Source organism: Gobio gobio (genome assembly GCF_949357685.1).
Source record: "Gobio gobio genome assembly, chromosome: 12".
NCBI lineage: Eukaryota > Metazoa > Chordata > Actinopteri > Cypriniformes > Gobionidae > Gobio > Gobio gobio.
In genome coordinates, this window is record NC_137105.1 from 33,332,828 (window position 1) to 33,349,892 (window position 17,065).

General features: G+C 37.0%; 2 protein-coding genes across 3 annotated transcripts; one reads left to right on the forward strand and one right to left on the reverse strand.

Annotated features, from left to right (window-relative positions):
* The first annotated feature begins 48 nt into the window (after positions 1–48).
* On the forward strand, positions 49–12,819 carry psmc6 (proteasome 26S subunit, ATPase 6). The gene is made up of 14 exons (XM_079831247.1): positions 49–184; positions 584–663; positions 764–803; positions 887–939; positions 5,368–5,435; positions 5,565–5,679; positions 8,618–8,705; positions 8,807–8,868; positions 8,998–9,121; positions 9,207–9,268; positions 9,422–9,542; positions 9,630–9,710; positions 9,814–9,885; positions 12,203–12,819. Exons 1-14 carry the CDS (start codon positions 100–102, stop codon positions 12,319–12,321), a joined length of 1,170 nt encoding a protein of 389 aa, XP_079687373.1. The 5' UTR covers positions 49–99; the 3' UTR covers positions 12,322–12,819.
* Positions 12,711–16,407, reverse strand: cgrrf1 (cell growth regulator with ring finger domain 1). Of its 2 annotated transcripts, none has more exons than XM_079831248.1 (6): positions 16,130–16,407; positions 15,822–15,958; positions 15,560–15,737; positions 13,652–13,799; positions 13,462–13,569; positions 12,711–13,306 (listed from the first exon to the last, which is right to left on the reverse strand). In XM_079831248.1, the coding sequence occupies exons 1-6, from the start codon at positions 16,231–16,233 to the stop codon at positions 12,968–12,970; spliced, it is 1,014 nt and encodes a 337-aa protein (XP_079687374.1). In that variant the 5' UTR covers positions 16,234–16,407; the 3' UTR covers positions 12,711–12,967. The 2 variants fall into 2 exon arrangements, with proteins under 2 accessions (XP_079687374.1, XP_079687375.1); XM_079831249.1 differs by having other exon boundaries at positions 15,834–15,958; positions 16,130–16,337.
* Positions 16,408–17,065: the final 658 nt, after the last annotated feature.

Genomic DNA, 17,065 nt, shown 5'->3' on the forward strand with positions numbered 1-17,065 from the left:
TCTGGTCGTCCAGTAGGGAGCGGTAATGCGCCGTCACATGCTTTTGCCAACCGCTAAAATTAAACAGCACGAAGAAGCGAGAGCAGAGCGGCAGCGAACATGGCGGATACCAGGGAAAAAGGTTTACAAGACTACAGAAAAAAATTACTGGAGCATAAAGAGATTGACGGACGCCTCAAAGAGTGTAAGTAAGATGTATTTCTGTTCACGTCAGACTGTTATTGACCAGTTTGATACCTTCTCCGGCTGTTGTTTGTTTTATTTCGGCAGTCTGTGCTGTAAGTCGCTTTGTCATGCAGTGCTGAAGTCAATTAGCGGCTAATGGTAACAGCTAAGATTGTCGACAGATACCAATTTAGTTAATAAATTAATTTGCCCAGCATGTTTTTAGCGTTCTTGCTATACTTAATAACGTCTACAATAAAAAAAAAATTGTCATTTCTCAGTCAGTTATTCTCCTTGAGGTAACACTCACCAATGGACGTTTAGCATCTCTGATACATGAAGCAGATGAAACTTTATTCACATGTTTGTAGTTTACATGTAAATAAACACTTTATATCGCTTCATTGGCTTGTTTCAGTGAGAGAGCAGCTGAAGGAACTCACTAAACAGTATGAGAAGTCTGAGAATGATCTGAAAGCTTTACAGAGTGTGGGACAGGTAAGGTCGAAGCACAACCTGCTGCAGTGTTTTATAATACCAACATGAAATGAGCCAGACATCTGTTTCTCATGGTCTGATCAACTCGTTGTCTTTATAGATTGTTGGTGAGGTGCTGAAACAACTGACCGAGGAGAAATGTAAGTTCAGAACACTTTTATTCCGGTGTAGTTTATAGTCAGTCTAATGTTGCTCTGTTCCTTAATTTCTTCTTCTTTTGTAGTTATTGTCAAAGCAACCAATGGCCCACGCTATGTTGTTGGATGTCGCAGACAGGTAAAAGCATTGATTTTACTTTATGATTAAGCATGACATGAAGTAATAGTCTTTTTTTGTTGTTGAATGGAACCGTTTATTTAACCATGAGTCTGTATTTTTTATATATATATATATATATATATATATATATATATATATATATATATATATATATATATATATATATATATATATATATATATTAGGGCTGTGTATCACGACAATGATAAGATATGCATCATGATACTAAAGTCACGATACGATGCATATCACAATATGGATACATTTGGAATTTAAACTCTTTTGAGCAAAGTTTAGTGACAGTAATATATGTTTATTGAATAACCAACCAGTGTTATAACAGTTGTGATAACTGAAAACTATTTTGTTTTTGTCATTAAAAAAACGAGTTAAATGAAATAAATAAATTGTCACAAAAAAAGCTTAGAATGGCTTTTAGTTTTAAAGTCTCTGCCTCAATAACTGAAATGACAATTATAGTAGGGCTGGGTATTGACATAAATTTCACTATTCGACTAGATTTTGATTCAATATCAATTATTTTGGATACATATCAGGTACAATACATGGCAAATTTTCTCAAGGAAAAAAATCTCTTAACTAATGTTTAGGGCTGTACAGTACACATTTTCGTACCGAACCGTTTCCGTCATTACAACTTACTGAAACGTATCATATGTCGTGTAATCGCTCAATCAGTGTTTCAACTGTGGAAAGGCGTCAATAATACAGCTTGTGAACAATACATTAGCATCACATTTACCTCAGAAGTCATTCAGTGTCCACAGCTGAAATCACCTCTTCCACTAAATATATGCACTATATTAGCCTATATATTCATTCAACAATGAATTGGAGAAAAAACATACTTTTATAATTAGATTTAGAAGTTAATGCAAAAAATGCCTAATGTGAAGTTTACATGTTTGCATACATTGTGTCATTTGAGTTTTGATTATAAACATAAATAGCAACTGAATTTAGGCTAATAGTTTGGGCTCTGTTGTTAACCTTTAATATTATAGTAATGTACAAGTAAGCGCTTCCTATATAGTTTACAGCATTATCTTTAAGAAACTGTTAGTTATAATTGAATTAATTTAAGGACAGACACAATTTTTTCAGTAAACCACTGTTTAATAAAAATAAATAAAAAGTAATTTTGTAAAACTGCTGTACCGAACCGTGACTTCAAAAAAGAGGTACGTACCGAACCATTTAGTGCAGGGGTGTCCAAACTTTTTTTAAAGGGGGCCGGATTCGATATTGTGGACATAGCCGGGGGCCGGTCCCTTTTCTAGCCTATTATATATAATATATATATATATATATATGACATGTTTTGTTGAAACATGACAGATTTTACAAAAGCTTGAGCTGACAGTAGAGTAGCTTGAGATAGGACACAGGAAATGTAGATATTTAACAATATCTGTAAAACTTTCATCAACCAAAAAGTTTTAATGGGTGAAATTTTAATATTATTACAGAGTTAGAACTCTATTCTTATTTAAATTTAATAAGTGCTCTATTTAGATCACCACAGGTAAAACCACACTACAAAACACGCTTTTGTGACTTGGTATTTCTGTCTTTTTTCCAGTCTAAATATCTAAAAATTCTTAAATCAATATGCTTTTACCAGGAAAATTACATATTTTTTATTGATTCCTGGGGGAAAAAATCTAAATGAATTGAGTTATTGCTTGAAACAAACTAAATTATCTGCCAATGGATTAGAAAAATAATCTTCCAAAATCTTCCTTAAAGATTCCAAACAGAAACATAATTTTTCTTACCCCATTGCCAGATATATTTGCTTGTTTTAAACAAAAACTCACTTAAATTTAATTTTATTTTCCAGAAAACAAGAAAAAATATCTAATGTCATTTAACTTATCTCGTAACATCTTGATTTAAGAATTTTTTGATATATTTAGACTAGAAACAAGACAAAAATACTAAATGACAGCATTTTTTGCAGTGCACACAAGGCAAAAAGTAATACATACACATTATGTGTTACTACAGTAAATCCATGATAAATTCGAAATGCGAATTGTTGTTTGAAAAGTATTTTGAATCGGCTCAGCTGATTTGCACGTTAGTGTTGTTGATTAAGTCAGCGCTGTTTAACTGGAAATTAAATCAAATCACAGAGAGATTCGCAGCTCGTACCGGAGACCTCTGTGCCGAACTCGAAAACTTCTCACGAGCTGTTTAGTGGTCGCGTGAACGAGACACTCAGCAGGTAAACACATTTGTTCAGAGTCAGAGCTCGCGAGTTGCGCAGAGCACAAGCAGCGCTGTTTCGTTCCGCTTTGGGCGCTGTTTCCCTGGCCTAAAATCTAGTACTGCCACCTTGCGGTGACATCGTGAAACTGCACGATTTGTAAATGATCCGTGGCGGGCCACATATAATACATTTTAATAGACGCGCTGCGGGCCGTTTGAAATTCATCCCCGGGCCGCATTTGGCCCGCGGGCCGGACTTTGGACACCCCTGATTTAGTGTATTCTTACACCCCTACTAATGTTGTAAATTATGGGAGTCAGGCTACTAGGCGACATTTGCCTACAATAATATTGAAGGTAAAAATTAACTGATTTATACAAACACTTAAATTACACTCAATTATGTTTTTTTAAATAATAATAAAGTTATAATATTAACTTTACAATTACATAATCATAGTTCTACTCCAATTCGTTTTTTGAAATATAAACATTTCAATAGTGGCTGTCATAAATACTTGCCAGATTTATTCAAACATGCATTAAATATTGAAGAACATTAAAAATTATAATTAATATGTAATATGGTGAATATATTTAACAGAATGCTCCTCTTTAGAGTAACATTTTATTGACTAACGAGTTTATGGACACTGGATATGTTTAACATTTTTAACATTGTTTAACAAGCTGTTTTACTGACGTCTTTCCGTGTTTGAAACACTCACTGAGCGATTTACATGAGACGTGATACTGATTTCGGTAAGTTGTACTGTATCTTTTAACACGCTTTCAGATGCTCATTCATGTTTATTTCGCACTGTAACTGGTATTAATGCGGAAGAGAAGATTAGTTCATGTGTGTGCCGTGCGCTGCCGCTTCTCTTGAGCTGAGCTGCACTAGAGAGATATAACTCCACAGCGTCAAAACTGTATTTGTTTTTGGATTTCATAATAAAATGGAGGTAATTTGAAATCTGAGACTTTGTTTAATATCAATAGTAACAAAGCACAAAGATTATTGTGATTTTAATGGATGGGAGGCACGCTATAATGTTCCGTTCATTCATCAACTGAAAACAGGATGACTCAATGACTCTTGGAATTTAAGAATCGATATCGGTTTGTAAAAATGAGGATCGATTAAAATTGAGAAATCAATATTTTTTTACCCAGCCCTAAATTACTGAAGCGTGTCAACAATGCTCAATGACTAAACAAATCTTAAAACATATTCCTTAAAAGTAAAAACTGTAACAACTTAAAATCCTCATCCATTTTGAATGTCTCGTTGCTAAAATTGGCACCACTTGACGTCACGTGATAATTGGTTACATTCAAAAGCACACAGAATCGATACGGCAGCTGCTGTATCGATATGTGCATTGTCAGGATGTATCGTTGTATCTATTCTGAGCACAACCCTAATATATATGTGTGTGTGTGTAAATATATGTATGTGTATATATATCTCAGCTGTATGCAGAAGGACCCACATTTGGTTTTTGGCCACTGAAAATGTGTACAATTTACTCATGGACCTGCATTAAAGAGATGAAACTCTCAAAAATGAAAATTCTGTCATAATTTACTTGCCCTCAAGTTGTTCCAATATGAGTTTCTTTTTTCTGCTGATCACAAAACAAGATGTTTTGAAGAATGTCGGAAATCAAACAGTTGATGGACCCCATTTTCCTACCATGGAAGTCTATGGGGTCCATTAACTGTTTGGTTACCATAATCTTCAAAATATCATATTTTGTGTTCAGCAGAATAAAGTTATACAGGTTTGGAACAACTTGAGGGTGAGTAAATGACACAATTTTTATTTTTGGGTGAATTATCCCTTTAAGATCTCCCAGATAATTTAGAGATGTACAAATAAACATTGTTCAAAATTCTGATGTATCATATTTAGAAAAAAGAGTGTGTATAAATCAAGTAAATCTAAGTTGCTTCAGTCAAGTGTTCATCTTAAAATATAATTAACAAACATGTTATTCTTACATTTACGTTATAAAAAGCAAAAAGACCACAAGGGGGACAATTTTACAACTATACAAAAAGGCCTTTTACTTGCTACTTGCCAAAGTCATATAAAATATGATACAGTAGACTTTATGGGGTTAATATTTTTGTGTGCTTGCTGCTGTGTCCTTTATCTTATCTGGCCATATGTTCTTATTTTAGCTGGATAAAACCAAGCTTAAACCAGGCACTAGAGTGGCTCTGGACATGACGACTCTCACCATCATGAGGTAAAGGGGTTCAGTCTCTCTGCTTGTGCTCTTAGCTGCCAGTCTAGGTTTATTTGTGTATATAAAAGTGTATATTTAATAATATTCAGCTAGTACGTTTTACCAGAACCTCTTTTCTGAATACTCAAGGTATTTGCCTCGGGAGGTGGATCCTCTAGTGTACAACATGTCCCATGAAGATCCTGGCAGCGTTTCTTACTCGGAGATCGGTGGATTGTCCGAGCAGATCCGTGAGCTGAGAGAGGTCAGAAAGACACTGATATCAATGTCAGCTGATGAAATGCACCACTGTCATTCAAAAAAGTACTTTACGCTCATCAAGGCTGCATTTATTTGATCAAAAATAGAGTAAAGCTTAGAGGTCGACCAAAAGTGAATTTGCCAATAATCGATTAATAAACTGATAGTTTAAAAAAACAACAAACATAACACAAGTAAAACAGTGCTAAAATTTATTACAAAAAAACAGTACTGAACCATGAAAATTTGCTGCATGAACAATTTGCTTTCTTGTGTCACTAGTTTTAAATATGCAACTTTGCCATCTAATGAATGCTAAGTGACCAGCTGAATATAAACTAATGCAAAAGATGGTAACAATCGTGACATTAAACATTTAGGTCGGATTTGCATGTATTTTTGTCACATTGTTTTAACTACTTAAGGTACTACTAATGTCCTCTCAGCCTTGACGGCAAACATAGGCTACTGCTGTTCTTTCTCTGCTAATGCATCTTCTAGTCAGCAAATTAATTACTTTATAATATGACAACACTAAGAGGTGGTTACAAATACACAGCCCAGCCTAAGATGGGTTTGATTGGGAGACACTCTATTGTGTTGTCTAATATGTTGCGCATTCTACAAGATAAGACATTTATCAGACGTTTAGGCTCTGTTGCGCATTGAATCCTAATGTGTCCTAATCCTCCATGGTCTTGTGATCTAGTGGTCTGTGATTCCTGCTCCACTGTGTGCAAGAGTTTGTAGTTTACATTGATGGATCGCTATCCAAATATATTAAATGGTTATTATTTCTATAAAAAAAATCAAAAAGACAGTGGAGTAGTGTTGTCACGATACTGGAATTTCTAACTTTGATATGATACCTGGAAAAGTATCTATATTCGATACATGGGGAAAAACAATGCATACACTGTCAAATAGATCTATTGAAAGTCTACGCAATCAAACATTTCTTCTAAAGAGATCACTTAATATGGTAAAGCTTTTTTTCCCAAATATAAACGTTGATCAATTACCATTACAATTATCTTGCAACTATTTGCTTTTTTACAATGTGGTAGGGCTGGGCAGTATATCGAGTTTGTACAATATATCGATATATTTTTTTAGAAACGATATGGAATGAGGCAATACCGTTTATATCAATATACAGTAGATTGATACGAATGCATCTGAAAAATAGCGGAGAATGAGCTGATGCAGGGAAAGTGCTTGAGACAATTTGCTCTAAACATGACACATGCTTTATATTAAGGGCTTCATATAACTGGTAAGATATAGTTAACATGTATAGTTTAAAGCAGCTTGCCCTGTCAGATGCTCTGAGAGATTGGCTACTTGTGCTGACAGACAGATAAATAGGCTACTTACGGTGTTTAATGCGTTTGAAATGTGGGGCTTTCCACAGTGCATAACTTACAGGTTGATTCTCCATCTGTAAATGTTAGGAAGTCATGCAAATATGTCCATTTTGCTGTCAGGAGAGGACGAGCCTTATGCATTTGAATCTCCCGCTAAAATTCAGGCTTCCGTGAATGAGCGCTGCCACGCACATTCGCGCCAAACAGACAAAGCGCAATTGAAACGGAACGCAATAATTCTGACTAAAGTGTACATATTTCTAAAGTGTTTGTTTTTGGACCATAAATATGTCATGTGGAACGTAAAGGTCCCATTTTTCCTGTTTTTTTGAAGCTTTGATTGTGTTTACAGTGTGCAATATAACACGTGTTCATGTTTCGCGTGTAAAAAAACTGTATTTTTCACACAATTTACTTATCTGTATACCGCTGTTTTCACTATCCTAAAAACGGCTTGAAGATTTCCTTATTCTATGAAGTCCCTCCTTCAGAAATGCGTAACGAGTTCTGATTGTGCCAGTGGTTCCCGTGTTGTGATTCGACAGCAGCTTAGCGCACGTTGTCTGGAAAGGTCACGCCTCTTACCATAACGGGGAGATGCATGTTCTCAAAGAACAGCGTCCCTGGGAAGGCCAAACAAAGGTGATTTGACTCCGGGATGAAAATAACAGGCCGGACCTAATATTCTGTGTGAAGCAGGGCAGGTCAGGAACATGCCGGCCAAGTTAGTTTTGGGGTTTTTTTTAACCCTAAAACAATGATAAAACAATGAATTGTAAGTTCTGTCATAATATTCAATTACTTTTACAGTTTTTTGCCATGGTATCGATTCAGTATCGGTATTGAGTTATTTTAGTCTGGTATCCTATCGAAGTCATAAATTTGGTGTCGTCACAACACTTCTATATAAAAAGTATTTGCTGATAATCTCTTTTTTTTATGTTGGTTTACAAAAATTAAATTTTTTGTCTTTTAGTTTTACATTTTGTCAAGGGCTTGTTTACATTTATACTTTTTTATAGTACACTACTAAATGCCAACGTTGCAAGTTAAATGTTTTTAAGTAAAACTGTTGAAAATTATTGCGATAAATTAGTCGAAAGATTAATCGATATAAAAATAGTCGTTAGTGGCAGCCCTAGGGGGCATATTCTATGCTAATTTCACCCTCACGCTATGTCATGGGGATATCGAGAGACAGCTTTTCACCTTGATTATAAATTTCATCACATTTTAATATCACAAGATCTTGTGGCATGAGATGGCAGTTTTACCCGTGGTGTCAAATATTGATATTTTTCAATGTATAGAATTTGACATTCCAGTATCGTGACAAGACTATTTAATAATTTCATGTCATTAATATTCCATAACTAAATAAAGCAAAGCATGTAAATATGTTTAGTCATGGACCGTGACTAAAGTTCTAACACTGCTTGTGACTATGTAAACACAGTCATGTATGTCTGAATGTAAACAGGGTTTAAAGGCTAGATCTGTGCATTACAGAATAAATGCAGCTTTGGATTTGACTGAATGTGTCGAATGGTTTTAATGATGGATTCTCTTTTGTAGGTAATTGAGCTTCCTCTGACCAATCCTGAGCTGTTCCAGAGGGTCGGCATCATCCCTCCCAAGGGCTGCCTCCTGTACGGACCTCCAGGTCAGTCACCCTATTATGGTTTGATGGACACTTGCATCATTTTTTTCAGCTAGTTACTGAGATGTACGAATATGAAACAAATGTGTTGTTTTCACACAAAGGCACTGGAAAGACCCTTCTTGCCAGAGCTGTGGCCAGTCAGCTGGACTGCAACTTCCTGAAGGTATGTTGGTTTAGAAGCTGTAAATGAACTACCGAGTTCAAGTCATACTGTTTTGTATAGGTAAATTTGACACAAGGCAACTGCTATGTTACAAGGTCATAGTGTTGAATAAAACATGTTTTGAATCAGGTTGTGTCCAGCTCCATTGTTGACAAGTACATTGGTGAGAGTGCCAGACTCATCAGAGAGATGTTCAACTATGCCAGAGACCATCAGCCCTGCATTATCTTCATGGACGAGATCGATGCTATTGGTAATGCTTTTTTCCGCATCATATTCAAGCCATGGGAATTGTGCAGTTGTTCTTAATTGATTTAGCATGCACTTTGTTTTTGAAGGTGGACGTCGGTTTTCTGAAGGAACCTCTGCAGATAGAGAGATTCAAAGGACACTTATGGAGGTATGGAGGTGGTTTCAAAATGTGTCAATTGCAGGTTTTTTTTTATTATTAATTTAAAATCTACTTAATGAACTTTTATGTTGTCTATTAATGCTTAATTTGATTGATTTAGACGTTCCTGCATATCAACAAATATTTTTGTCTCTATATCAGCTGTTGAATCAGATGGATGGATTTGATACTCTGCATAGAGTCAAGATGATCATGGCCACCAACCGGCCAGACACTTTAGACCCTGCCCTACTGCGTCCTGGCCGACTGGACCGAAAGATCCGTATGTTTGTGTTTCAATATCCTCCCTCTTCACACATTGTGAATGTGCTTGGAAACTTGAATTCATTTTTCTTTTCCCATCGTACAGACATTGAGTTGCCGAATGAACAGGCTCGACTGGACATCCTGAAGATCCACTCTGGTCCCATCACCAAGCATGGAGAAATAGGTGCGCCTCCATGACTTTCCTCTTTCTTTTTTTTTATAGCTGTGAGGTTATTTTCTTTGAGTATTTCCTTTTCCTCTCTCATTATATTTGCTTTTGTCTCTAGATTATGAAGCCATTGTCAAGCTTTCAGACGGTTTCAATGGAGCAGATCTGAGGAATGTGTGCACTGAAGCTGGTAGGAAATGTCATAATGTCACAACTTGCACTTTGAAAGCAATTTCTAAATTTTGCATTTGCAGGCTTCCAAAATGCTGTTGTCATGTAAATGAATGGCCAAAATGCATAAGGGCTTTTTTGTGTTGTGTAAACGCCCCCTTATTTTCGTTTTTTTCCCCCTCCAAATGTTTTTTTTTACATCCTGGCCAATGTTGCCCTCCAAACAATAGAGCTTTTCATCGCTTTTTACCCTGGGTTATGAAACCCTGCTCCGCATTTGCAGTATTAAACCTGCATCGCTGTGCCAAACTTGTAGTGTGAAATGATGCAGTGTTAGAATGTTACCGCTAGATGCTTAGCAATCGACAGCCAATTGTGTCTCTCATTCACAACCGCCACAGAAACACAGCGTGTTGTATAAACAGTAGTTTCAGCGTTTGAGGGGGAAAAATGTCAAATGGTGACAGAAAATGTGACAACTAGAAGAGATTTCATTCTTACCTTTTATAGTCAAGTCTATTCAGTATAAACATGACCGTACAGTCAGTGATATATAATACGAGGATTCCCATTGCTAGATCCTTTATGAAAACAAGTTGTGCAGTGTTCGTCCAATAGACCCTTTTCACAGACTGTCGTGTCTTAACGGTCATTAATATCGTAAATCCTGCAAGTTTTTTTTTTTATATATGTACATTTATAACACTAATACTTTGTATTTTATTACCTTTACATCAAAAAACAAGTTGCCGCTGCTGTGAGGGTGTTTCTAAAACAGCATCTATGGGAGTGATGGTATAAATCTACATATTTCTCTCTTTTGACTGCCATTATCAATCTCACTCTATTTTCCCTTCTTTTTGAAAGGTGTGAAATCACTATTGTGGCGTTTTTCTTTTGCTATTTGAGCAAATTGGCGCACAAAGAAAATGTAATTTATTCACTATTTAATGTAATATATTATAGCATTCACAGCTTCGTTAACCTAACTATGACTATTTCCGCTCTGAGAAACCCGGAAATGTGAAAGGGGTCTATTAGTGACACTGCAAATAAGGACATTAGCCGAAGGTTTAGGAATGTACAGTGTGACACATCATCTTATGAAAACCCAGAATTCTGTTTACCCGGGTTTAGAATGACCCAGGATTAACTATTGCAAGTGAGAAAAGCCCCAATGTGTGAATTGAAGGCCATTAAAACAAGTAGTGAATGTATCCATGTTAGGGATGTGACAGTGAGGAAATGTTCACTGAACGCACCAGTGGACACGCACCGTGAATGACAGTGCGGCCGTAAATGTGTGCGGACTATGAATGAATGACAGTGCGGCCGTGCGCATTTTTCTTTCGGTATAGAATTAGCGCCAATTCGGGTGCAGGTTGCTTGAATGGTGGGTTCATTTAGCCTATTATTCTTAATGAAAAACATAAAACATTACAATGACAAACTCACTTAAATAGGCGCTTTTATGTTTTGTTTTGAAACCAAATCTTCCGCGATCATCTTGTCATTCAGCTCCTTGCTCTCATGATAAATGAAATCTGACTCCTGCTGCTGGTCTGTGCTGCGACTTCGGCTCATGCTTTATTAAGCAGACACATTCCGTTTTTATTTGTAGTGTCTTCTCTAACTGAACTACATTATTTTATTACTATTAAAAAAATGGTGGGGGCGTCAACACCGACTATCGTAGCAAGCCTAATCTATGTAGACAAAAATTTGCGTGAAATAGGTTAAAATAAAAACATTACATTCTAAAATTTGCCCAACGTAATAAAGAAAAACAAAAGCACAAACTAAATGCCTGAAGTCTGTAAAGTTTAACAGTTGCTTGCTTGACTTTCTATTATTTACAGAGAAACTGTCAAATGCAAGTAATGTGCAGGGGAAAATGTCTCAAACTGCTTTAAATGCTTATGAGTTTGTTTGAAGCACCTTATATGAAGCATTCTTATGTTTATGACAACTTGGGTCATGAACTTCTGCGGCAGCTCAGACTGTGCCCTCAAATACTTTTTAGATGCTTTAGTCCATTTCCATTTTCACATTTGGCAGACGCTTTTATCCAAAGTGACTTAAATTACATTTGGTCAGTTCTTGCTTTCCCTGGGAATCGAACCCATCACCTTGGGCGTTGCTAGCGCCACGCTCTACTGTTTGAGCTGGTCCATAGAAAGGTGGACACAATTGTTTTGAACTGTTTGTTGCTCGTCAACTTTAGTTTTTTTTTAAAAATAGCTGTTAGTGATGTGTTTTTGGGGTCTAATGGTGTAATGCTAACCCTGAACTTTTGATGGAGTCCTTCCAGTGTATGACCTCCTTTTTTCCAACAGGCATGTTTGCCATTCGTGCCGACCATGATTATGTGACTCAGGAGGATTTCATGAAAGCTGTGAGGAAGGTGGCAGACTCCAAGAAGCTGGAGTCCAAACTGGACTACAAACCTGTATAAAACCACATTTTTGTGCAAAGTTTAAATGTGAGGGGTTAATCAGATCTCAACATACTGTCCATGGACACAACACTTTTAAAGTTACTGCAATAGATTTTTTGTCAACATTTGAAAACATTTCCATTGCTACCATCAAGCGACTTCAGTTGTTCAGTTAAAACATTGTTTAACTCCAATTTAATACAAATCTTTACCTGCTGGCCAAGTATGTAGACCTGAGAAATGATATGGCTCTTTATAGCTGTTTGATCAGTATATAAACTGTGTGTGACTGGCCTGCTTCCTTCCACGTTATTAAAGTCAATGATAAAAAAATAAAATAAACTCCCATGTTTTTTTCCACAGTATAGCTGAATCTCAATGTCCACAAGAAAAACTCCACAATGATTCATTCTGAATTCTGTATTTGTTAGTTTAACCAATATATGGAAAAAAATAAATATTCTATTCAACTTAAAATCTCTATATTAAACACATTTTACAAGCACATCCAACTTCAAAAGCCTAAAATTGACAATTCTAGGAGTGTCCATATGTGGGGTTAAAGGTCAGCTGCCTGCATCTCTCAAACTTGAAGATGCTACAATGTTTTCTTTTCGGGTCCTTTCCAGCAAAGGCTTGCCTTTAATACTGATTTTAAACAGGTTTAGTCTTCCGTTAAGTCCTCCTCTTCTATATCACAAGTTGGTCGGTTAGACAGAGCAAAAGATTCAAGCACAAAAGCTCTGCAGATCGGACAGTGCTGGAAGCGGCACACGCAGCCATCGCATACACATGCATGTCGGCATGGAAGCAGCACTCTGTTTGTCGGTGCATTTTGACACACCACACAGTCTTTGCCTTGAGTATCAGGCCACTCCCCCTCTGAATCAGACTCCTCCCCCTTTTCACCTGGTATTTCCGGTTGTGGCTCCGCGTCTTGAGTGCTAGTCGAAGGCTCTGTGGATCCAGACAAGTTGCTGTTGTCTGCTGACATGAAGAGAGGCTGTGGGAAAAAAAGAACAGAAATTTGAAGCGCACAATCCCACTCTAGACAAAATTAAGTTAATTAACGGCACTGTCCCATTTTGCTTTAGGGACACTAGGTGATGAAGGTTAAATGTGATCAAAATGAGCATACAAAAAATGACATTTTCATACCTTCAGATCGTAAAAGTTCCCATGTGCCGTGAGAAGATACTGGAACAAGATTCTGGCAGAGAGTCTGTATTTGTCATCAGGAACATGGAGGACTGTCACACTAGCCACCTAGAGAATAACAGGCTATTAACAGACTTCACCTGTTCCCATCAAACCAATCTGATAATGAGAGACTCTTACAGCTGCTTACAATATTGTAGTTGTCACTGGTTTCCAGATTGGCCAGTGTCAGCACAGCTACCAAGGGGTATCGATCCCGGGGGAGCAACCCAAAATGGGTTATTCCGAGATCTGGTGGCATCTGGGTGAAGTATTCTTTTTTTTCTTCTTTCTGTATACTTATATTATGTTAAGGACAAATCATGCAATTGTGTTCGATCTATGAATTTAAAAAGTGGGAGTGGAGCAAGATGTGTTTTGTCACGTGACCCTTTTTCCGGAAGGCACACTATACAGCTGCAACATTAGGCCCGTCCCAAATGGCACCCTAAACACTCACTGTCTTCCTACAAGTCCACACTTTCGTGACGTAGCAGCGATTTGACTGAAGTCTTCAGTGCGGGCTCGGCCTGTCCCAAATGGCACACTTCAAAAATAATCATTATCCGTCAGTTTGACTGAATGAGCTGTAAAATTTCCTTCATGTTCTATTTTCAGACGTCAGGAGAATAGCGTAAAGCTTGGTATTTTATGTGACATAGTAAAACAAGAATATCTATGGCAAGAGTCGCTGCCGTTTTCAGTCGCTCCTGATTATTTATTTTTTTTAAAACATACTGTGCATTTGTGGTATGCTATCGTGATTTACTGCCTATATATCCCATGAATAATTCACTGGAATGCACTAAGAATCTAGTTTTTCTCCCCAAATCCTTACGTCTCTTTCCCGATTTTTTTTCACGCAGATTCTTTAAAATGTAATTGTCTCCTCTTTTCACTTCTAATCCCTAGCAGTGTTTAAATAGAATAAACTAAAGCAGGTAAATAGAATATTTGTCTGTGAAAATGACGGAAATCACTTTGAAATATCATCACTCGATGTTCCACTTAAAGGGATAGTTCACCCAAAAATCAATATTCAGTCATATACTCGCCCTAAAGTTGTTCCAAACCTGTGTGAGTTTCTTTCTTCAGCTGAACACAAAAAAAAATATTTTAAATAATGTTGGTAATCAAACAGTTGACGATAGCCATTGACTTCCATAGTAGGAAAAACAAGTACTATGGAAGTCAATGACTACGTTAAATGGTTAGTTCGCCCCAAAATTAAAATTGTCATTAATTACTCGCCTTCCTGTCATTCCAAACCCGTAAGACCTTCGTTCATCTTCAGAACACAAAATAAGAAATAGCAACACAACAACCCCTAGGAAAGACATTGTTAAAATAGTCCATGTGACTCCAGTGGTTCAACCTTAATTTGATGAAGCGACGAGAATACTGTGCGCAAAATGAAAAAAATGACTTTATTCAACAATGTCTTCTCTTCCCTGTCATTCAACGCTTTGTTCATTTTGTTGGGCTATTCACAGTGCAGCACTTCTGAGTTCTATGGCAGAATGGCGGCTCACTATTGGCTGAGCACCACATGCATGCGTTGTGGTGCTTATGCGAATCCCGTGGGAGAGTGTCACGGAAGAGAAGAGATTGTTGAATAAAGTCGTTTTTTTTTTTCTTTTGCGCACAAAGAGTATTCACGTCGCTTCGTCAAATTAAGGTTGAAGTCGCATGGACTGTTTTAACAATGTCTTTCCTACCTTTCTGGACCTTGAAAGTGGTCGTTGTGTTGCTGTCTATGTGGGGTCAGAGAGCTCTTGGATTTCATCAAAAATATTTTTGTGTTCTGAAGATGAACGAAGGTCTTACGGGTTTGGGACGACATGAGGGGGAGTAATTAATGACAGAATTTTCATTTTTGGGTGAACTATCCCTTTAACTGTCTGATTGTAAATGCAGAGCACAAACTTTTTTCTTTACCTACAAGACAGTTTTAGTAAAAAGTGGCACAGCCTGCCTCACTTTCCCTAATGGTTCTGGTGCACGGATGATGTGGAATGTTACTACAGAGCTATTCCTATAAGATAAATTAAAAGGATACTTGAAGCTTTGGTGGTGGAGGTAGCTTAATTGCAGAGCTTCTTGAAACAGCTCCGATGTACTGAGCCGGAGCTCACGCTGGTGACTCTGAAGGGCCGCCTGGAGAGCCTGGACCCCACAGCCCCAGAAACAGCTGAGGACACAGTCTTCAAGGCAATACGGCCGCAAGCTCACACCCTCTGACACGACCAGAAAACACAACCACTTATGGATTACACTTTATTCATTTTAAATGGATTCAACATTGGTGAGTTGATTCTCACCAGTTACTGTACCAGCCGTAGAGTCCATCTCCAAAGCGAAGGGATTGGTCACCTGTACCATTTTCCTCTCAGGCACAGGAATTAAAGATTCATTCTCATCTGAACTGCGTAAAATGACGGGAACATCAAATCCAAACCTTGAGAGGAGATACTACAGTTAGTAAGACACAGATTAAGGGAAGGGTGTAGACATTAACTTCTGCTTTTAAAAAGGACTAACTAACTGGAATGCCCAATTTAACATCACACAGTCCACCATCTTAACATTAGCTTAAAATACTAACTTATCTTGATAAACATGGACTTACCAGCCCAACACTGCAGCCACAGTGATGATGAAACATACTGATATGACAGTAATGTAAAAGAGCGGAGAATACTCATACAACATCACTAAAAACTCCGCGGCCATACTCAAAACGTTACATTCATACAATGCAATTAAATGCTGCCACGTCTAATAAAATAAATAGTTTTTTATGTATATAAATGCGGTCGTCTAGTGTCTTGTCCAGTCTTGCGTCTGGCTGTCACCCTACAAGACTCACGAACGTAAACTTCCGGTTGTGACAGCCGCTACAACGGTAGCCCACAGGACCAAATCCGCACATGACACCAATACCGTCACGCATAGGGAGGAGCGTTACAGCAATAGTGAAGGGAAGTCCGATTCATTCAGAGAATCGGCTCTTTCGAACAAATCGTTGCAATGAACCAGTTCAAAACAGATTCGGTTTTGTTTACGTCATCGCGTAATTGCGGCGTCATGTGGATATGTATATATATATATTTAAAGTAAACAATAACATTACATTCAATTTATATATGCACCTTCAAATATTAAAAATTCATCATTTAAAATTCAAAATAACGGTACAATTTGGTATACAATGTCAAATAAATACTTCACAAGATCACTAATCTTTCTTATTCAAGTCAACAAAACAATAAAGTTGGGCTTTTTATTAGTAAACTTAAGAAATATAAGTAAAACAAATCAATAAAACACCTTTAATTCCCTTATTAAAATATTCAGTGAATCCAAAAAGTAATTTTTTCCATAAAATTTAGGTCGGTCTTGAAATTGAAAATGTTCATTGATAAATAAATATGTCTGTATCTCACACCACAATATAACTGAATAATGAATGAATGCAAGGTTTCTTGATAGTTATTACAGAAAGTACAGTGGCACATTCGCACCACTGATCTATATAGACCGCTCGGACAGACAGTCGTGGAAG

Coding starts and splice junctions, on each gene's coding strand:
- psmc6 (XM_079831247.1), top strand. CDS start 100: ATGGCGGATACCAGGGAAAAAGGTTTACAAGACTACAGAAAAAAATTA. Junction 804..886: donor ACAACTGACCGAGGAGAAAT/GTAAGTTCAGAA, acceptor CTTCTTTTGTAG/TTATTGTCAAAGCAACCAAT. Junction 5,436..5,564: donor ACGACTCTCACCATCATGAG/GTAAAGGGGTTC, acceptor TGAATACTCAAG/GTATTTGCCTCGGGAGGTGG.
- cgrrf1 (XM_079831248.1), bottom strand. CDS start 16,233: ATGGCCGCGGAGTTTTTAGTGATGTTGTATGAGTATTCTCCGCTCTTT. Junction 15,959..16,129: donor GTGGCTGCAGTGTTGGGCTG/GTAAGTCCATGT, acceptor TCTCCTCTCAAG/GTTTGGATTTGATGTTCCCG. Junction 13,800..15,559: donor CTCCACCACCAAAGCTTCAA/GTATCCTTTTAA, acceptor ACATAATATAAG/TATACAGAAAGAAGAAAAAA.